Source organism: Aspergillus ambiguus, assembly GCF_047715705.1.
Source record: "Aspergillus ambiguus strain CBS 117.58 unplaced genomic scaffold BDV59scaffold_2, whole genome shotgun sequence".
NCBI lineage: Eukaryota > Fungi > Ascomycota > Eurotiomycetes > Eurotiales > Aspergillaceae > Aspergillus > Aspergillus ambiguus.
This window is the reverse complement of record NW_027395515.1, coordinates 130,817-150,765: the sequence shown is the minus strand read 5'-3', so window position 1 is coordinate 150,765 and position 19,949 is coordinate 130,817. Positions and strand designations below refer to the sequence as shown.

General features: G+C 55.7%; 7 protein-coding genes across 7 annotated transcripts; 5 read left to right on the top strand and 2 right to left on the bottom strand.

Moving 5' to 3' along the window:
• Positions 1–355: 355 nt before the first annotated feature.
• On the top strand, positions 356–983 carry BDV59DRAFT_190451 (40S ribosomal protein eS24; the record flags this gene model as incomplete). The annotated part of the gene is made up of 3 exons (XM_073691752.1): positions 356–432; positions 591–838; positions 907–983. 3 exons carry the CDS (start codon positions 356–358, stop codon positions 981–983), a joined length of 402 nt encoding a protein of 133 aa, XP_073552200.1.
• Positions 984–2,117: 1,134 nt separating this feature from the next.
• BDV59DRAFT_44854 (uncharacterized protein) lies at positions 2,118–4,192 on the bottom strand. The gene is made up of 5 exons (XM_073696416.1): positions 4,033–4,192; positions 3,782–3,981; positions 3,627–3,734; positions 2,360–3,576; positions 2,118–2,199 (listed from the first exon to the last, which is right to left on the bottom strand). The coding sequence occupies exons 2-4, from the start codon at positions 3,977–3,979 to the stop codon at positions 2,389–2,391; spliced, it is 1,494 nt and encodes a 497-aa protein (XP_073552199.1). The 5' UTR covers positions 3,980–3,981; positions 4,033–4,192; the 3' UTR covers positions 2,118–2,199; positions 2,360–2,388.
• A 2,975-nt stretch (positions 4,193–7,167) lies between these two features.
• On the top strand, positions 7,168–9,096 carry BDV59DRAFT_167720 (PPIL4 family peptidylprolyl isomerase). The gene is made up of 4 exons (XM_073687962.1): positions 7,168–7,373; positions 7,473–8,173; positions 8,222–8,418; positions 8,474–9,096. Exons 1-4 carry the CDS (start codon positions 7,294–7,296, stop codon positions 8,792–8,794), a joined length of 1,299 nt encoding a protein of 432 aa, XP_073552198.1. The 5' UTR covers positions 7,168–7,293; the 3' UTR covers positions 8,795–9,096.
• Positions 9,097–11,162, top strand: BDV59DRAFT_167718 (UDP-N-acetylglucosamine diphosphorylase). Its single transcript, XM_073687961.1, has 3 exons — positions 9,097–10,005; positions 10,058–10,792; positions 10,849–11,162. Exons 1-3 carry the CDS (start codon positions 9,283–9,285, stop codon positions 10,918–10,920), a joined length of 1,530 nt encoding a protein of 509 aa, XP_073552197.1. The 5' UTR covers positions 9,097–9,282; the 3' UTR covers positions 10,921–11,162.
• Positions 11,163–15,197: 4,035 nt separating this feature from the next.
• BDV59DRAFT_167697 (putative ribosomal small subunit assembly protein) lies at positions 15,198–16,711 on the top strand. The gene has a single exon (XM_073687959.1). It carries the CDS (start codon positions 15,274–15,276, stop codon positions 16,291–16,293), a length of 1,020 nt encoding a protein of 339 aa, XP_073552196.1. The 5' UTR covers positions 15,198–15,273; the 3' UTR covers positions 16,294–16,711.
• A 118-nt stretch (positions 16,712–16,829) lies between these two features.
• BDV59DRAFT_197724 (general transcription factor IIH subunit TFB6 family) lies at positions 16,830–17,728 on the top strand (the record flags this gene model as incomplete). Its single annotated transcript, XM_073692992.1, has 2 exons — positions 16,830–17,151; positions 17,235–17,728. The coding sequence occupies 2 exons, from the start codon at positions 16,830–16,832 to the stop codon at positions 17,726–17,728; spliced, it is 816 nt and encodes a 271-aa protein (XP_073552195.1).
• Positions 17,729–17,766: 38 nt separating this feature from the next.
• Positions 17,767–18,415, bottom strand: BDV59DRAFT_44714 (uncharacterized protein). The gene has a single exon (XM_073696415.1). It carries the CDS (start codon positions 18,259–18,261, stop codon positions 17,806–17,808), a length of 456 nt encoding a protein of 151 aa, XP_073552194.1. The 5' UTR covers positions 18,262–18,415; the 3' UTR covers positions 17,767–17,805.
• Positions 18,416–19,949: the final 1,534 nt, after the last annotated feature.

The window sequence follows — 19,949 nt, the reverse complement described above, 5'->3', positions numbered from 1 at the left end:
GGTCGTAGAGGGCCGACTGCACGGCGGGGATGAGGGGGGTGCGGGGGGGGGGGACGGGGGGGGGGGGGGGGGGGGGGGGGGGGGGGGGGGGGGGGGGGGGGGGGTCGATTAAATGAATGGGAGAGGGTTGGTGTAGATGATTGTTAGTATGATGGTTGGATATAGAAGAATGTCACGTGCGCCTACCCGAAGCGGCTAGCGCGGACATAGCCGAGCCCACACGAAATGGAAGCAAAATTGATTGTTCCGTCCGTTCTGTCTAATCTTCGAGCCCGCCAAACGACCAACGACCACCCCGTCACCCGACAAGACTTCGACCTGTTCTTCTCCCCCTAGAGCAGTTCCATCCGCAATCATGGCCGACGCTCCCGTTACCCTGCGCACTCGCAAGTTCATCCGCAACCCCCTGCTTGCCCGCAAGCAGATGGTCGTGTAAGGAGCCCTTCGTTTTGTCGTTATGATGGGAAGATCGGGGGATAGGAGGTGGTTGTGAGGAGATGTGAGAGGCGAAAAGAGGAGGATTTCTGCTTTTTTTTCCTGCTCGAAATGAACTGCATGAGACATTCAGAAAACTGACGATCTACGCTCAGGGACGTCCTCCACCCCAACCGTGCCAACGTCTCCAAGGATGAACTCCGCGACAAGCTCGCCGACCTCTACAAGTCCAACAAGGAACAGGTCTCCGTCTTCGGCTTCCGCACGCAATACGGTGGTGGCAAGAGCACCGGCTTCGCCCTCATCTACGACTCCCAGGAGGCTCTGAAGAAGTTCGAGCCCCACTACCGTCTGGTTCGCATTGGGGCTGCCACCAAGATCGAGAAGGCTTCCCGCCAGCAGCGTATGTTTCCGTCCGACGAACGGGGCAAAGAAACCAGGCAGAGGGATGATCATGCTAACCCCTCGCAGGCAAGCAACGGAAGAACCGTTCCAAGAAGTTCCGCGGTGTCGCCAAGGTCAAGGGCCCCAAGAAGAGCAAGAACTAAACGCATTCACCTCCGCTCGGCGTATGATCTGGGTTGCGGTGATGTGGATGATGACGGGAATGGGGTGATGGTGGTTTGTTGTCTCTTTTTTTCTGCGGACTTTAGCGGCCGGGGAGAGGCCTATTTCCTGTTGTGTGTCTTCTCTCTCGGCCTGGATACAAAAATGGAATCGGACGACAACCCCCCTGTTCGGCGTATGATAGATTTTTTTGAAATCGGATCTGGGACATGACCTGTTTATTTTCTCTTCCCCTTTTTTGTTCGCTGACTTGTCCGCAATCTCGGTGATCGAACTATCTGTCATGCAGCGGGCCGCGAAGAAAAAAGACGACGCCATTCACCACCCTCCAAAAAGTGAGATACTGTATCCTGGCATCTTGCAGATAGGCATGGCTGGGCTGTTCGCATGGATCAAAATTCAATGTAATGTTTCTTTTTCTTTCTCACGGGAGGATAGCTCTGGAGGAACGTAGGATCCCGATCTCTCTCCTGTACCACTGCCTCCCTCCTTCCGATAGCTTCCAGAACCTCACCCACGAGAGTAGCATTACCTCGAGCATCGTGACACCTTCGGCACTCACTCGCCCATCGTCTCACAGCCCTGATGGCCAGGTCATTTCACCCTCTCCACTTGTAACCACACCCGGTACCCGGAGTGTCCTGCAGAGGTACCGCCAGCGGGCCCCGGTGGCCTGACTGCACGCCTGTCCGGTATCAGACTGGGGCATCTCGGGTTACGCATGCAAGACGGCCCATGGAGGCATCCGGGAGAGAGAGATTGGGTCAATCGAAGAGATGGTAGTGGTACACGGTCAACGTCTGGTTTGCTTCTGGTTGCCTTGTTGTGTCCTACCGCTTGGCGTGTTTATTCTCTCTGCTGGTAGACACTATCTGATTTGAATGGCATTGCATTTGGCTTGATTTGGACCTTTGGACCCCTGCATGGGTCCGTTTTTGGACTCCCTACTCCGTTCAAGACAGAAGACAAACCCCAGATGCACGGCAGTTGGACACCACCCTCCATCCCGAAGACCAACTCCAGACAAAGAACGCCCTCTACCTCCAGCCAGAGAGAAGCCCCAACGACAAAGAAAGCCAAACGAAACCGCCACCAAAGTAGGCCCTCAACGGCCGCCGCCGCCGCCGTCGCCGCCACAGTTCGACCCTGGAAGAAACATCCTAAATCGTCCTGGGCAACGGCCAACGTGTCTCTTCCCTACCCCAGTATTAGTGTAACAGGTTGTGTTGTCCGGTGCGTGGATTAAGGGGATACAGGAAAACGGCAGGATAAAATACCACCGAACAGGAACACAGGACAAAAGAAACGATAACATAAATCTAGAAACAGAATCAACCTCCCAACGGACAGCACATACCCACCCACGCGGAGTCCTCTGCAACCGGGCTAGAACCCCCCGGCGTTACTCAACGCAGAGGCCGGTGCTCGGTGCACCTCTGCGGCCTCGCGGAAATCGGACATGCCATCCGTGGGGAACGAATGTTCCGGGTGCTTTGGGCGCGTGTAGGGCAGTCCGTTGAGCAGGGTCGCGGCCGAGCCAGATTCGCCTGCGTCGGAGCATTTCTTCCCCTCCGTGCTGCTGTACCCGTAGATGTCCGATCCGTACTCGTTCAGCGCGAGCAGACGCCCGCCGCCATTCTCCCGCGAGAACGACGATCGCGACAGCCGCTCCTCGCCCGCTTCCACCCCGTCCAGCCCCGTAAACCCCCCACACGACGACACCGGCCCCAGGGGCATGTACCCAAACACCATCTCCTGCGTGTTGGACGGCACCGGCTTGGGGCGCATGCTGCCGGGACTCGTGCTGAACGCGCCACCTGGCCCCCCGTTGCCGCCGCTCTGCATGGCCCGCACGTTGCTTGAGACACCCCCCTTGCCACCCCAGTGCTGTCCTACCCTATAGTCCTGGGCGTGCGTCAGGCCGGCCACCGTCGTCTCAGGGGCGCCCGCGAACGCGCTGGGCCCGATCGGTTGCTGGTTCCGCGTCGTCGGTGTGGGTAGGGTCCGGTCTGCGCCCTGCGGTTCAGACAGCAGCGCCATGGACGGCACCAGTCCCGGATCGCCGCCTGTCGACGGCGTCCCCTGCCCCGGGAACATGTAGGCGTAGGCTGCCGATGGGCCCACCACCGACCCTTCGGCCGCTTCGTGATCGGCGAAGAGGCCCGGCCCGCTGGGGGGGCCTCTGCTCATGGCCATGCTCGGGCTCCAGACTTTCGCCCACGAGAGCCCGCAGTAGTCAGGAAGAACGCCCTGCGGCGTGCTCGGCATCATGTAGGCGGACGACGGCGAGGCGTAGGCGGCCGGCGAGTCGTCCTCGTAGCTGATCGCGTGGTCGACGAGCGGCGAGCGACTATACGACGGCTGCTGCTGCTGCTGCGGGTTGGTCGAGGAGAGGTCATATGAGGACGCCCGCGGATAGGGCGACTCGCGGAGTGCTTGGGAGCTCGCTGATAGGACTCGGGACTTGGGGGCCATCGATGGGGCGTACAAGCCGAGCCTGGTTGATTGAGATATTGCGTTCGGGGAGGGATAAGCCCATACGCCCACCTTGGTCTGCAACATGGATGAATTGACCTGTCCGGGATGGTTAGCAGGAGACGGTTCGGTGCGAGCAAGGCGCATACCCGGAGGAATTGGCAGTTGTGATTACCGGAGCTCCGGCAGTTTGAACAGCCCTGTCCGTCCCCGATATCACCGCTGCATTTGATCTTCCTCTTTCGACATCGATTGCACTGCGATGGTGAGCTCGTGTACGGTGGAAGGGAGGGCAGCCACTCACGGCAACCTGGATACGTCGCCGTGTCGAATTCCGGTTCTTGCCATCCAGCTCCGGCGTGGGACTGACACAGGGAAGGCCTCTCTCGCCGACATCTTGCGGGGCCTCCCCGCGGCCTGGATGCGCCATAGGAAGAGCATCCCGCTTCGATTGCTGGTCGAAACTGACCTCCTCGTCGGGGGTGTAGAAATGATGCGCCATTGCTGGGTCTATCAGCGGGGAAGTTACATCTGGTTCCTCATTCTGAGACTCACCTAAAGTCAAACCAGGTCCAAGAACTCTCGAGCAACTCGTTTCTCCAGGTCTTCAGGAACATAAAAAGCCTATGAGTCAGGGGTGACTTGTCTCCAGCATGTTCTGTCTACCTTTGGGTATTGAGAAAGGAACCGGATAGCGTGAGAGGGGTGTGTCTGAGTCGGAAGCAAGCACGGATTTAAGATCATGTATCAGTCCTCTTTGCTCGTCAGCTTCTTTTTCTTTTATTTTCTTTCCCTTTTTTTTTTTTTTTTGTAAAAAAAAAATCCGTCCTTTCTGGCGCCTTGAGAAAGGGACCCTTTCTACCGGTCAGGGCGTTGCTTAAAATGTCTTTTTCAGGCAATGGAAACCCCCTAAGCCATTTTGGCATTCGAAAAACGTTATCACTCTAATACTTGCTAATACTTGCCTTCGCTGTACTAGCGGGTGACCTGCAGTCTGCCGTGATGTATCCCATTCAGAGGACATGTAGGTTGGAGACCCCAGAACGCGCTGAGAGGAAGGCTGGATATCCATAATACCCCGGCGTTTTGCTAAAGACGTTCTGTTCCACAAAGCGTAACGTTGCACGAGGCCTCAACATGACAAGATAGTTAGCACGGCGAGCCACGCTTGGAACGAGGAGAATCGCTACTCCGTGTTCCAGCCAATTAAGCCGTTCAGATATTCCCTAACGCTCTGGGTGATTTGCCACAATGTCTGAATAATGGAGGATCCGTTGCGCTCTATGTCGACAGGCCCAGTGATCGAGTGCGCACCGAGACCAGTGTCAGGGTGGTGTCGATTGCTGAAGGGCGCGGATATGCCCGCCTTACGTTTGCACGAGCTTCCCCCCCATTAAGCATACCTATCTAGTGGTGAATTGGGTTGAATGGAAACAACTTAAAAAAAAAATGTTTGCCCCTGGACGGCGGTAGTAGATCGACGACGGGTTTAACTTCTTGCAATCTTCAGTGTCAAACAAACTCCTGGGAGAGGCCTGAACTCGGCCGTACTTTTGGCACGAGGTCTGGCACCCAAAAATGAAGAACCGCCCAACGATGATCGTCGACGTTTTTGGAGATTCAATCCCAAGATGCAAGAACGCACCCACCTTTCCCCTTGCAAACGGCGCCCGTCGATGATCTGACCCTGATGTTTCGGCAAGACTGGGAGGACGCCCGCCTCTCAGCTTCCAACGATCATTGACGCTTTTAGAATAGAGTATATTTTGACAAACCTAACGCACTGCACATGTGGCTTGGTTGCTAGGACTGAAGGGGGAAGGCCCTGAGCGTTAATGGGCCGGCATAAAACTTCTGTCCAAATTGCCGGGCTGGATCTGCATCTGTGCATCAGACTGCATGTCTCGATTTCAGTAATTCAATCTAGGGTAGGCGTTCCAGAAGGGGACGAGATCGATTGATGGGTCCCTGGGATGGAAGAGGGAAATTCCCGAATACAGTGGGAGAAAAATAATAACCATCATCATCAGAATAATAAAGACAGGCTATTATCTGCCAGAACACCAATCGGGCGGAGGGCAACGCCCTGATGACAGGGGGCATCTGGTATGCACAAAGGTCAGGGGTTTGGACGATTGTACCTGACGTAGCTGGCAGGACGGGATCAACTGTCACTGGCGCTCAAGCCAACAGAGTTTCGCCCTGAGAATGGTCATGATTGGAACAGTTTCATCCGTGGTCAGTTCTTTCAACGATGGCAGCAGCGCCAACAGAGATCGGATCCGACGATCGAAACGACGATCATGTTGGAGGAGCTTAAGGCTAGAACGCCATCGAAGGGGGAAAGAAAGAAAGAAGTGAACGAAAAAAGTATTTGTTGAAGAAGAGGGACCCTATAGAGCGGCGTGGAAAACACTCTTCTTTGCCAGCATCCCCTAATATAATGCTTGGCTGCGAAGGGCTTGGTATTGGGATTAGGGCCAGCCACAGGGGGCCAAGCGCCAGTGAAAATCGTCCATCCCCTCGTTGGCTGTGAGAGGGCACAGGTAGCATTGATTGAATGCCTACCACGTGTATGCCCAAAGCAGAAAAGAATCCCTTCCATCACGGTGCATCCTGTCACTGGGGAGTCCGTTGGGATGAGGCTGCAGGATACCGCCCGTTATCCTAACGCCTCTGTTGTGGAACTTGCAGAGCCAAAAAAGAATGGCCAGGAGGATGCTATACATGCGAGAGCTCAATTCGTTCCCATTGCTTAGCCTGAGGCTGTGCGAGGAGCCATGATCCGCCAAAGGGTCCCATCCAGTGGTCCGGAGGCACAAGAATCAGGTATCTTCTACCATTCTCATAGACGCAAAGTCGTCACGCCAACAAACAGCAAGGAATTAGCCAAATCCAGACTCCCTTTTCTGGTTTTTCACAACCAACAGGGTCGTCCGGAGGATATGCCGTTGGGTTCAGAAGCGTAATCGGTTACACGAAGGCGCCGGGTCCAGTTTTCCGAAAGAGTGTGATAAGCTCCTCGAAAGAGGCGTTGTCAGGTCTTGAGCACAACAGCAACCAAGATCGTCTTCGGCAACAGTGACGAAGTCGGAGGTTGTTGGCCAAGTCGGTTGGACATAACGTGTCTGAAAGCTTCAGCACAACGTAGTTGCATCCCGATATTTCTGCCATCTTGGTAGAATGACACGATCAACGTGAGAGGCCAAACTCAGGGATAGGCCATCTTTAACAAGGTAGGTTTGAGCCCCTTTTGACGGTTCCTGCGTGTGCCTGTCATATATTCACGTGACTTATTTTGATGGGTAAAACATCAGGCATTGGACATTGATCTGTGATGATGGTATGCAGCTGAGGAGACTTATCACGGCGGCAACAAGGCGTACAGGGAATTAGGTAGCTTTGCGGTACCTCCAGCGAGTATTTGGCTGGTAATCAGAAGAGGGAGCCGTGTATATAGACCTGAATGACCTGTAAAGAGCAAAATTCGGAAATAGTGCAGCTTCAGAGAGCCATGTCCCAGCTCTATCGTAGAAGACACTCGACACAGCAGTGTCAGGAATAACCGGCACTCAGGCATTGTTCTTCTGTTTATACTTGGTTAATAAGCAATTACGGCCGAGCGGTCTCACCGCCCGGCAGTATATTCGGCCTCGTCGCAAATCAATCAATCGATCAATCCACTGGACTCTACGCTCAGCCATCCTATTAGGGATTCGGTTTTTCCTTTTTCTCTTTCATCCTCCCCTGCGTTTATATTGGGACAATTATCCTCAACCTTGGTCGCATCATCTGCCGGCGCCTGTGCGAAACGCCATGAGCGTATTACTAGAAACCTCTCTAGGCGATATTGTCATTGACCTTCTGGTCGATGAATCTCCCAAAGCATGTGAGAAGTAAGTTTCCCTCTCTCCAGCGCGGCTTCCCGTGCTGGGGAGTAAGCGATGTCGCATGGCTGAACGAGAGACTAAGAATTTCATGTTCTACGGTTCTAGCTTCCTGAAGCTATGCAAAGTCAAGTATTACAACTTTTCGCCCGTCCATAGCGTCCAAAAGAATTTCACCTTCCAGACCGGCGATCCCCTGGGCCCTGACGCCCCCGAGAGCGACGGCGGCTCGTCAATATGGGGTCTCTTGGAAGGTCCCGCCAAGAGGACCTTCGCCCTGGAACACCCGCCCAAGTTGAAGCACGATGAACGCGGCACTGTCAGCATGGCCACGGTGCCGTCGCCAACCGATCCCGATCAGCGCATCGCAGCAAGTCAGTTCCTTATCACGCTGGGGGATAATCTGGACTACTTGGACGGCAAGGCGGTGATCTTCGGGAAGGTGGTCGAAGGATTTGATGTCCTTGAGAAGGTCAATGAAGCGTTCGTCGACGGTCGAGGTCGGCCACTGAAGGATATCCGTATCCGTCATACAGCCATCCTCGACGATCCGTTTGACGACCCCGAAGGCTTGGTGGAGCCGCCCGAAAGCCCTTTGCCGTCCAAGGCACAGTTGGCCACTGTGAGGATTGCCGACGATGAAGATCTGGATGACGACATGGACGAAGAGGCTATGGAAAAGCTCCGGAGGGAGCGGGAGGCGAGAGCGCAAGCGCTGACGCTGGAAATGGTGGGAGACCTTCCATTCGCCGAGGTCAAGCCGCCGGAAAACGTCTTGTTTGTCTGTAAACTGAACCCGGTCACGCAAGGTACGTACGTTGTCTCCAGAGCATTTACGTGACTACTAACCCGCATAGATGATGATCTCCACCTCATCTTTAGTCGCTTTGGGAAGATCCTCTCTTGCGAAGTCATCCGGGATAAGCGGACGGGGGACAGTTTACAATACGCCTTTATCGAGTTTGAGAACCAAAAGGACTGTGAACAAGCCTACTTCAAGATGCAAGGTGTCCTGATCGATGACCACCGAATCCATGTGGACTTCTCGCAAAGTGTAAGTTTGTCCGCTACGGCTGGTCAAGATAGAGTAGGTCTGACGGATCGCGCAGGTATCCAAGTTGTCCGACAGTTGGCGCAACGCTACAATCAGTAAGCGCAGTGGTCAGCGTGGCGGGTTTGGTGGCGTGGATAGTCTTGAGAGGAAGCGCCAATACCGGGCGTCCGACAACCCTCGTCAGCGGGACGATGACTACAGTATGGTGTTTGACAGGAGGGAATCGCGACGGAGTCCCGCGAGAAGCTCTGGTCGCGATCGAAGAGATAGTCGCAGTCCCCGACGCGATTCCTACCGGCGGCGATACAGCCGCAGTCCACGGAGAGACTCCTACCGGGACCGACGGCGGGATGATCGGGAGCGACGACGACGTTGAGATGGAGGGAGTGATCGTGCGGCATAAAAAGTATCCACAGCCGGACTGATTCAGCGGTGAAACCAGCCCCAAGACACCGCCCCACGGGCTCCTCGATGGCGCCCCCCGCTATGCACCCGCCTGGACGGCGTGATTGGCAGGCCGCATCTCAATGCGAGACTTTGGTGGTGGTCGACCTTGGGAACTCGCCATTCGGGCCTCCCTAATTATAGGAGGCGAACTGGTTTAGTGCTGGGCTGACCGGCTAAAAATAAATAAATAGCTAGCGATTGGAGTCGAGTGGAATGGGTTAGTTTAAGGGGAAGATCCTCCGCCCGATAAATACTGAGTGTAGCCAACTTTGGTTTGCCCTTGCAGCTTCACCCCGCGCGCCTTTCACCTTCTTCCCTTCTCTTCTCTCCTCCACCTTCTCTCCTCCCTCTACTGCAATCATCCAGCTTGTCTTCTATTCCTTGTATTTTGTATTCGTTAAGATACCCCCTTTCCTCATGGCTGCCGCTATTAAAGACACCGTCTCCAACCTCGTCGGGAAGATCTCGGGTGCCCCCGAATCCTCCCTCCGTCAACCCTCCCCCGAAGAATTCGAACAGCTGCAGAAGAAGTTCGTCGATGCCGGTCAAGGCCAGGTGTTCGCCTTTGTCGATGAATTGACTACCGTTCAGAAGACCGAGCTGTTCCATCAGCTCAACAATTTCGACCCCATCCGAATCAACGAACTCGCCGATAAGGCCCTCAACCCCGCCAAAGCCGATGAAGGCCCCGTGTCCCTCGAGCCCCTCCCCGAGGTGGCCACCGCCTCGATCTTGGATTCCGACCCGAAGGAATTGCAACAATGGTACGACGAGGGTCTTCAGTTGGTCGCGCAGAACAAGGTCGCCGTTGTCCTGATGGCCGGTGGTCAGGGAACCCGGCTGGGAAGCTCCGCCCCCAAGGGTTGCTTCGACATCGGGCTCCCCAGTCACAAGTCCCTCTTCCAGATCCAGGCGGAGCGCATCGCCAAGCTCCAGCTCCTGGCCAAGAAGTCCTCCGGCCAGGAGGCGGTCATCCCCTGGTACGTGATGACCAGTGGACCGACCCGCAAGCCGACGGAGGAGTTCTTCCAACAGCACAACTACTTTGGGCTACAGCCGAGCAATGTGTTCATCTTCGAGCAGGGGGTTCTACCCTGCATCTCGAACGAAGGCAAGATCCTGATGGAGACCAAGGCGAAGGTGCGTTGATATCTTCTTCAACCTAACAGCGTGGCTAACATCTGTTGTGTAGGCCGCGGTGGCTCCCGATGGAAACGGCGGCATCTACCAGGCACTCCTGACCTCCGGTGTACGGGAGGACATGCGGAAGCGCGGCATCGAGCACATCCACACCTACTGCGTGGATAACTGCCTGGTCAAGGTGGCGGACCCCGTCTTCATTGGCTTCGCGGCGTCGAAGAACGTGGACATTGCCACGAAGGTGGTGCGCAAGCGCAACGCCACCGAGTCCGTGGGTCTCATCCTGCAGAAGAACGGCAAGCCTGGCGTGGTTGAGTACTCCGAGATCGACCAGGAGACGGCGGAGGCCAAGGACCCCAAGCAGCCGGACGTGCTGAAGTTCCGGGCCGCCAACATTGTCAACCACTACTACTCGTTCCGGTTCTTCGAGTCGATCGAGAACTGGGCCCACCAGCTGCCGCACCACGTCGCGCGCAAGAAGATCCCCTGCATCAAGCCCGAGACCGGCGAGGCGTTCAAGCCCGAGAAGCCCAACGGCATCAAGCTGGAGCAGTTCGTCTTCGATGTGTTCCCGTTGACTCCGCTGGAGAAGTTCGCGTCGATCGAGGTGCGTCGGGAGGATGAGTTCTCGCCGCTGAAGAACGCCAAGGGGACGGGCGAGGACGACCAGGATACCAGCAAGCGGGACATCATGAAGCAGGGACAACGGTGGATTCAGGCCGCCGGGGGAGTGGTGGTGACTGAGGAGGAGGCGGTTGGCGTGGAAGTGTCGCCGTTGATCAGCTATGTAAGTTTTTGTCCGCCGTCTACGGGAGATGCATGGAGCTGACAATCCATTTACAGGGTGGAGAAGGACTGGAGTTCCTGCAGGGACGGGAGATCAAGGCGCCGGCGGTGATTGAGAAGGAAGAGTGAAGCAAGGCGAGATGGGCATTGTTTGATTGTGGATTAGCATAGCATTTGATATTGGTTGAACATACTATCTCTCGGACCCGTCATCGTGTAGGTATCTATAAGGTACTGTAGATGGGAGATGCCTCAGGCGGAACACGACCAATGCGGAAAAGGCCGGAACGAAACCGAAACGAGAAGGCGAGGGAAAGAAAACGGCTTAGCGTCATCGCTTGTTTCGTTCGATCCGGCTCGAGATTCTTTTTCTCCTCCGTTGTGGGTGTTTCGATCCCAGACTCTCTCTTCCTTCCGTCTGTTCTACCTCGACGCTGTGAGCTGTGTGGAGTGGTTGTAAGTGATTTTCTATTTTTCTTCGTTTTGTGTGTGTGCCCGGAATGGTCAGCACCTCGTTTCCCGTTTGGGGGTCGTTTCTTTGTCAGCCCACTTTTTTCCAGCATCCAGAGTGGCCGCTGTCACTCGATCGTTCCCCTCCAAGGTTCTCAAGCTGACCGTCCCAACAGCTCTATCGTCAAGGTGATCTGAAAGTTTATTGTTGGTTTCTGGAAGGGTGAGTCTGTCCTCAAGGTTGTCTGTGTTTTTCGGCCGCACGTCGGGCCTGGACCCTCGGAGTGGGCACTGCTGCATCCTTTCCGATATCATCGCTGCGGCCCGTCCACGGAGAATTTCTGAGCTTCTCGCTCGTCCCCATCCAGGGTCGAGCGGGGGTAACACTGAGGAATGAAGAACGGCATGCCGGATCGCATGGATGGGTGGGGTTTGGGGCGTCAGTGTCCACGCGGAGGAGCAGAACTGCGGCGATTATGACATGCACATGGTGGATGAATAGGAACGCTGACCATGGGATTCGCTCTCTTCAGTTTCGAATATCGACAAGATGCTGTTGTCTCGACGTGCTTGCTACAAGTGTGGTAACATTGGCCACTATGCGGGTTAGTCGTGGGAAAAAGAATGAGATTTGCGGTTGCACGGTTTGGACTGACGGGGTTGATGTAGAGGTCTGCTCTTCCTCTGAGCGTCTCTGCTACAACTGTATGTGGACTCGTCCTGGACATGTGTCAAAAGGGTTTATACTGATCGGATTGCTTCAATAGGCAAGCAGCCTGGTACGCACCAAATGCACCATAATCCACCAAATCCCGAGATCTAACCTGTCCATATAGGCCACGAATCCAGCAGCTGCCCGCGTCCTCGTACTACCGAGAGTAAGCGTCTTCATCTCCGGTTCTAGAAGCGTACACAAGGGCTCACCCGTTCTGTTCCAGCCAAGCAATGCTACAACTGCCAAGGACTAGGCCACGTTCAGGCCGATTGTCCCACGTTGCGTCTCAACGGGGCTAACGGCCGTTGCTACAACTGCAGCCAGCCCGGTCATCTTGCGGTACTTTCAATCCCCCGATCCCTTCCCCATCCTGATCTAGTTCTGGACATGAGGCTGACGGGTCCCCTGTTTCAGCGTAACTGCCCGGCTCCTGCCTCTGGTGTCGGCCGTGGTGCCGGTGCTCCTCGTGGCGGCTTCAACGGTGGCTTCCGCGGTGGATACGGCGGTTACCCTCGTGCCGCCACCTGCTACAAGTGCGGTGGCCCCAACCACTTTGCGCGCGACTGCCAGGCTCAGGCCATGAAGTGCTATGCCTGCGGCAAGCTGGGTCACATCTCTCGGGATTGCACTGCCCCCAACGGCGGACCCTTGAGCTCCGCTGGCAAGGTCTGCTACAAGTGCGCCCAGGCCGGCCACATCTCCCGGGATTGCCCTAACAACGAGGCTGTGGCCGCTCAACAGCCCGCTGAGGCCGCCGCTGCGGCCCCCGCCGCGGCTCCCGCGGCTCCTGCTGCCTCGGTTGCCGTCGAGGCTAGCGCTGAGGCTGCCCCCGTCGCGACTGCGGCTCCCACTACCGCTGTCGCGTAGAGGTCACCGCGTGGCCGTCCGCTAGTCCCCCCACTGACGACTCCGGGGTGGCAGCGTCTATCCTTTCTCCTGTTTTTGTATTAGGGTTCCTGTTCTCGTTTTCTTTATATCTCCGACCTCCGTCGGCATTCTTCTCCCATTGTTTCTTCCTTTGCATATATTACGCCCCCCACTGTTTCAGCACTTCGGCCCCGGCCTTTTTCTATTCATTATGTATACGACGAACAAAAGTTTCACGAAGTCTTAGGATCCCCATGGCTTGGATTCTATACATGGCTCAGGTTCTCATGATTGGCGTCTATTGTTCTCCTCGGGTATTCTATCTCATTTGAAGTATAGGTGCGGCAAAGACAAGGAGACGAGGCAGGCGAGGCGAGGGGTGAATCAAGCACAGGAGAGACAGACATTGGCGGACCGAAGCACAACTGCGTTGGTATGCAAGGGAAGAAGGCTTCGAGATGGTACGGATGAGATTGTTGGTGCTGAAGATTGGTAGCGATCGAAGGATCCAGGTGCGGTGGTTACCTCCTCATCTTTTCGTACTATATCCTCGTTATTACTTGTCGAATGGGAAGCAGAAAAAGAAAAAAGAAGAAAAGCGATATTGTTCCACCTTAATAGTTTAATTGGATCTAATGGTTTGGTTTGGTTATCTAGTGTAAGAGAATGGACGAATTCTTACTGTCGTGTTGTGTTCAGCCCGTGACTTGAGGTCGTTGTATAGACCGTCTTGTTTCTTGTTTCCCTTCTCTCCCTCTAACATCTGCCTTCTACATCACGCGTCAGCCACCATGCCGGCCTCCGACACAAGCGACGACTTCAATGATGAAGTACCCTGCTGTCCTCCTGCAGGTCTGGTCTTCGACTGACAGATGTGTACAGGCTTTCATCGTCGACATCGATAGCATCCAAGCCCACGGTACACCGTTCCCGTCACTCATCTGATCCAGTCTGACAAGTACAGGGATCGGTGCCGCCGACATCACCAAGCTGAAGGCGAATGGCTTCTACACCGTTGCAGTACCATCTCCCCGTTGCTCATCCACACGACATCTTCTAACGTACGGGGGCTAGTCGGTCCACGGCGCCACCCGCAAGACCCTCTTGAAGATCAAGGGCTTCAGCGAGGTGAAAGTCGAGAAGATCAAAGAGGCGATCCAAAAGTGCCTGGTAGGCAATCCTTCCAGCATCCCATCTCCGTCCGTCGCTCATCACCCAGCCCTCCGCTTCAGGGTTCATCACCGCCATGGAACTCTGCCACCAGCGCAAAAGAGTCGTCCGCATCTCCACCGGAAGCAAGCAGTTCGACTCCATCCTCGGAGGGTGAGCCTACCCAACCCTCCCCATCCCGTCCATCCCAGATTTAACCGCCTCCAGCGGCTTCCAGAGCATGAGCATCAGCGAGGTCTTCGGGGAGTTCCGTTGCGGCAAGACTCAGCTGTCGCATACCATGTCGGTCGTCGCGCAGCTCCCAAAGGACATGGGCGGCGCCGACGGCAAGGTGGCCTACATCGACACCGAGGGGACCTTCCGGCCCGAGCGCATTGCCCAGATCGCGGAACGCTTCAGCATGGATGCGGACACGGCCCAGGAGAATATCGCCTACGCACGGGCCCTGAACAGCGAGCACCAGCTGGAGTTGCTGAACACGCTCAGTCGCGAGTTTGCCGGCGGCGAGTTCCGTCTCCTCGTCATCGATAGCATCATGAATTGCTTCCGGGTTGATTACTGCGGGCGTGGAGAGCTGGCGGACCGCCAGCAGAAGCTGAATCAGTTCTTGATGAAACTCGCTCATATGGCGGAAGGTAGGCGTGCTCCGTTCTGGGGCCCGGGGTTTGGCGTGTGGCTGACGGCGGTAGAGTTCAATGTCTGTGTGCTTATGGTGGGTGCGGGTTGTTCTCGGTGCGTCGGGCGACGTCTCATGTTCGATAGACAAATCAGGTCCAGAGTGACCCCGGTGCGAGCGCGCTTTTTGCCGGCGCGGACGGCCGCAAGCCGGTCGGAGGTCATGTCCTGGCTCATGCGTCGACTACCCGGGTCCTTCTGCGGAAGGGTCGCGGTGATGAACGGGTGGCTAAGATCCAGGATTCGCCAGGTACGTTGCTCTAACGACGTGTGGTGGTGTTCTAACTGTGTAGACTGCCCTGAGAGGGAGGCGACCTACGTGATTACCAACGGGGGGATCAATGACCCGGATAAGGTGTAGATGGATTGATTGCATGGAGACTGTATGGACTGTATGAGGTATGTGGAAGGCATGTATGAAGTTGTGCAGTAAGTAGTGATGAGGATACTCCGGGGATGTACAAAGTAGTATGTAGTCGGCGAGCGTTCCGTCTCCGCTAAAATTTCCCGCTAACCAAACCTCAAATATATTTTTTTCCTCCAACACCAACACCAACACTCTTCCCATTCCCTCTCTCTACACCCCGCAAACAAACACAAACACAATGAAAAAAGACACCCTCGAAATAGCAGGCTACACAGTCCTGCCCATCCACCTCCCGGAAACCCGCACCTATGCCACGCCCGCAACGCACTACCTCTACCTGCGGGCTCACGAACCGCGCATCCCGGACGCCGACACGCCGCGCTCGCTCTTCGTCGTGAACATCCCCATCGACACGACGGAAACGCACCTGCGCCACCTCTTCGGCGCCCAGCTCGCCAGCGGCCGCGTCGAGCGCGTCGACTTCGAAGCCCTCCCGACAAAACCCAAGGGCGGCAGGGCCCTCGCCACCGCCATCCCCACAACCGCTAACGTCGCCAAATCCAAGAAGCGCAAGCGCGTCACCGCCGATGACCTCCAGGCCCAGCTGGATGACCTCACCCTGCCGCCCACCTGGGACCGCGCGCTGCACAAGTCTGGCGCGCGCGCTGTCGTCGTCTTCGTCGACCGGCCGAGCATGGAGGCTAGTCTGAAGGCTGCCGCGACGGCAGCGGCAAAGCAGAAGAAGGCGTCCGCGAAGAAGACGCCCGCGCTGGTCTGGGGCGAGGGACTGGAGGACCGGCTGCCCCCGCTGGGGCTGGAGCGGTACATGGCGCATGACCGGGCGCGGTACCCGGCGCGGGCGGAGCTGCTGGGCACGGTGAACGAGTACATGACGGTGTTTGGACAGGTGGCGGAGGCGCGTCGGCGGGAGGAGGCGCGGCGGGCGCAGGAGCCCGACGAGGATGGGTTCATTACGGTGACGAGTGGGCCGAAGTTGACGGGGGCGGCGCATGAGGAGGAGGCGCGCGCTCTGGTCGAGAAGCAGAAGGCGAAGGCTCAGGGATTGGAGGACTTTTACCGGTTCCAGTCGCGGGAGAAGCGGAAGGAGAGACAGAATGAGCTGCTGAGGCGGTTTGATGAGGATAAGAGGAAGTTGGAGGAGTTGAAGAGACGGAAGGGGAAGATTCGGGTGAGTCTCTCGCTCCCTTTTCTTTTGTGTTTTGTTTCTTTTCTGCATTTTGGTTTTGACTACGGATGATACTGATGATGGTCTAGCCTGAGTGATTTTGGTTTCTTAAGCGTGGCGTTGGGTGGGAAAAGTTCTGCATCTGGGTGTTGGGTATGTGAGTTTCACGATTCCTTTTTGCTGTATTCCGTCCGTCTGTCTATGATGAGTCCGCTGGGGCCAGAGGAGCAAGACTCGCTCGTCGATGTCTGCCATGCCTGCAAACACCAGCGTTTTTTTCTATATCTTCTCACCTTCTGATGCTGTTGTCGTTTTGTGGTTGTCGGTCTGGGTATACTGGTGTACGGCTCGCTGATGGATCTGCAGGATATAGAAATAGATAGTGAATTCCAATATTTGACGATATCCAGAGTACCGTACCTATCTATCTATAGGTACCTATTTAAGGTACTGAGGTGGTGGTAGTGCTTTTATGTATGCACGGACCACGGCTTGGCATGACATCTTCGGTGGCTGCACTCAAGCCACTCCCACTATGCACCTCCATACATGACCGGGTAATCTCACGATATCAAGATACCTGTCTACTTAAATACGAAGTCTACAAAATGGCCTCTGCCACAGACCCCCCAGGGGGAGGCTTCATCCAACCATCCCTCCCATCTCCAGCTCCCACAGCTTCCACAGTGACCCCCTCTCTGCTCCCCACGCCGCGAACTCACCCGCTCCGGCCGGGGTCCATGAAGGAGACGACAGTGATCAACCACATCGACCAAACGCTCCTAGCGATCAACCGGCGCCATGCCAAGAAGTTCAGCAGCGCCTTTGACGACCAGAGCCCGTCCGCGTCGGAGCGCGGGTACGAGAGCTTCAAGGAGGTCGTGAAGGACCTCGAGGGGCTGGTGGATGTGCTGTGGGTGAGCGGAACGCGTACGTACCGTCTTGGTTTGTTGCATCGAAATTATGTGCGCGCGCGTGCGTGTGTCGACCTGTCTAACCGTATGTGTGTTTAGCGTCCCTGCAAATCCCGTACCTGATCTCCTTGGCCGTGCTGGTGAACTCGTATCTCCCCGAGTATCCGTTCTCACCCAGGGCGACGTTCCGGCTACTGCGGAAGCTGGACTCGGTGTTCACGGCGCTGCTGACGGGCGAGGACGCCGAGACGGGCTTGCCGCTGCCGGGGTTTGAGCACCGGCGGCAGGTCGTCTCGATGACGGAGAAGGTGCGGATCAAGAGCATTGCGGAGTCGTGTCGGGTGGCGGTCGTGGAGGCGCGCGAGCAGGTCGATGAGCCCGGGGAGGGGGGGGATGAGGATAGCTCGGAGGACGAGGACGAGGACGACGAGGACGAGGTGTTTGCGTCGGATGAGTATGTCGGGGCGCCCGGGCGGTGGGAGATGGAGGCGGCGCGGGTGTACGAGAAGACGATCCAGTTGCTGGGGGATGAGCTGGGGAAGGCGGGGGATTTCTGCGATGATAATATGGCTACTGGGGAGGGTTGTTCGTAGGCGGCGTGTGGTCTTGTCTGAGGGTGATCTGATGTTCTACTTGGAGTATATAGTGGAAGGTATAGTGGATTGTTGGTTCAGAAGACAATCTCACGTGACTGATAGGCGATGGAGGTTCCGTTTCCTTCTAGATCAACACGAGCCGAACGCGAACAAGAAAAAATCTGCCCGGAGTGGAGCAGAGGGGTGACGGATTGATCAGGCTCGTGCTTACAGTTGGTCAGGTACCGCCGAGTGGACTCGACTCGGGATTCATTAGTAGATACAGTCCACAATTTGATAGGGCGCAAGGGCGTTTTTTCGGTTTCCCACATCCGCCGTAGGGCACGGCACAAATACCTCAATACCTGCAGAGTGTGGTGGGCGGCGGATCCATGGTTCGTGATGTTTGACATGGTATTAGGTATTATGGGGTTGAGGTACCCCGAATACACAATACAGAACGAGTTGAATGCCTGCAAGGGACAGACTCTGGGGTGTTTGGCGTACCGACGAGCGGATACTCTACTGTGTACAATTCCTGTCGGTAACATGCCTGTCCATCGGCTGAGATGAGGACGCAAGGAAGACGAGGGGGATTGGGATGGTTATTGCGATGGACATGGGCGCAGAGGATGGTTTATCCCTTGCTCATGCCGCCCTCGATTGTTTACATCCCATCGTGGGAGGTGTTGTCGGCGTCCAACGGAGCGTTGGACATACGAGAAGCCGAGTCCGCTAGGGCGAGCCAGCACAAATCAATGAGGGCGACGGAGCAAGCAAGGTTGGCTGGCTGATCGCGACGCGGATACGCGTCCATCGGAGGGAACGTTCAGTCCACATCCGACGATGACGGGTCTTCGATGACGGGGTCTTCTGCATGTCCCGTTGACATTTTCATCTCACGAGGAGGGAGTCCGGGCAGGCTCGTGGGATTTTTCTCCGGAGGCAGTCGACAGAAGAATTGGGCGAGAATCCTTCAGCCGGACTGCGAGCAAGAGAAAATCCCACCCACGCCGGTTCAGGCCTTCCAGCCAATGATGAGGATACTGGCCGGGATTCCATGGTTCTGGGAGGAAGTGGAGTCGGTGTTAGTCCCAGCTTGGGCTTCTTTTTTTGTTCATTGGGGCTGAGCTGGTGAGGATGTTCTGTTTGCCCTGTTCTTTCGTACCTAGGTACTTAGGTAAGTACCTACGTACTGGATATACTGGAGAGGTAGTGTTGCCACTGTACCTACCTAGATAGGTACCTAGTAGACACGTACTTACAGGTCCCTCGTCGGTCCTACTAACACTCCCAAGTGAGTTGGTCCAGGTGGTACGTATGTACCATACGAGTAAAGGTACAGGATGAGTCCACCGAATTCCCCCTTGCTGGACTCAAGCCCATGGATCCGGGACACATCGGTGGGCCGTTCAGCTTGCAGATGTCGGGAGGTTCTATTTTACAGTTTTTTTTCGTTCGGTTGGAGGGTGGGCTCAGCAGCGGGCTGAGGCTGGCGGAGATCCAAGGAACCTAGAGGCGAGGATGCAAACGGCAAAGGATCGACGATGAGAATCGATGATAGAGAAGTAAGGTCGGGATCCTTGCTGGAACTGGTCTTAGTCTCTAGGGACTGTGTCGAGTACTTAGTAGTTCCCATACCGACGAGTAGTAAGTGATGTGTAGGGGATGTAGGTTCAGAGTATCTTGGATGGTGATGACCCGATCTGCTTCAGATCTCGGACGGTTCGACCGGTCAGCGGGTGACACTCTACTGGGTATTTCGGACCAGAATATCATGAAATATATCATCAACCTAGTAGAATACCTTTTAGAATATTTTAGAATAGAGAAGATACCTAGCTAAGTCCTGTCGAATTGGAAATGAAGCATAATACCATACCATACCATACGACGAACCACCCTGGGGCGGCCCTTGGTCGGCCCTAGTCGCGTCGCTCCATATTATTCCCTCTGCTCTCCAGTCACTTTGCGCTCCCCCCTCCATCATCTCGTCCATTCTCGCCCTGCTGCCCCTCTTCTCTCTCTTCTCTCTTCCTCTTCCTCTCTTCTCTTCCTCTCTCCTCTCTTCTCTCTTCTCTCTTCTCTCTCCCTTCCTCCTACCTTTCCTTCCCTTCCCTTGTTTGGTCGGACCCTCGGAGTCAGTCAGTTCTTCTGTCTCTCTTCCTTTTCGCTTGTTTCGTCTTTTTTATCTTTTTTTTTTCCTCTTCCTCCAACGAGTTTCTCTCCAGCTTCTGTC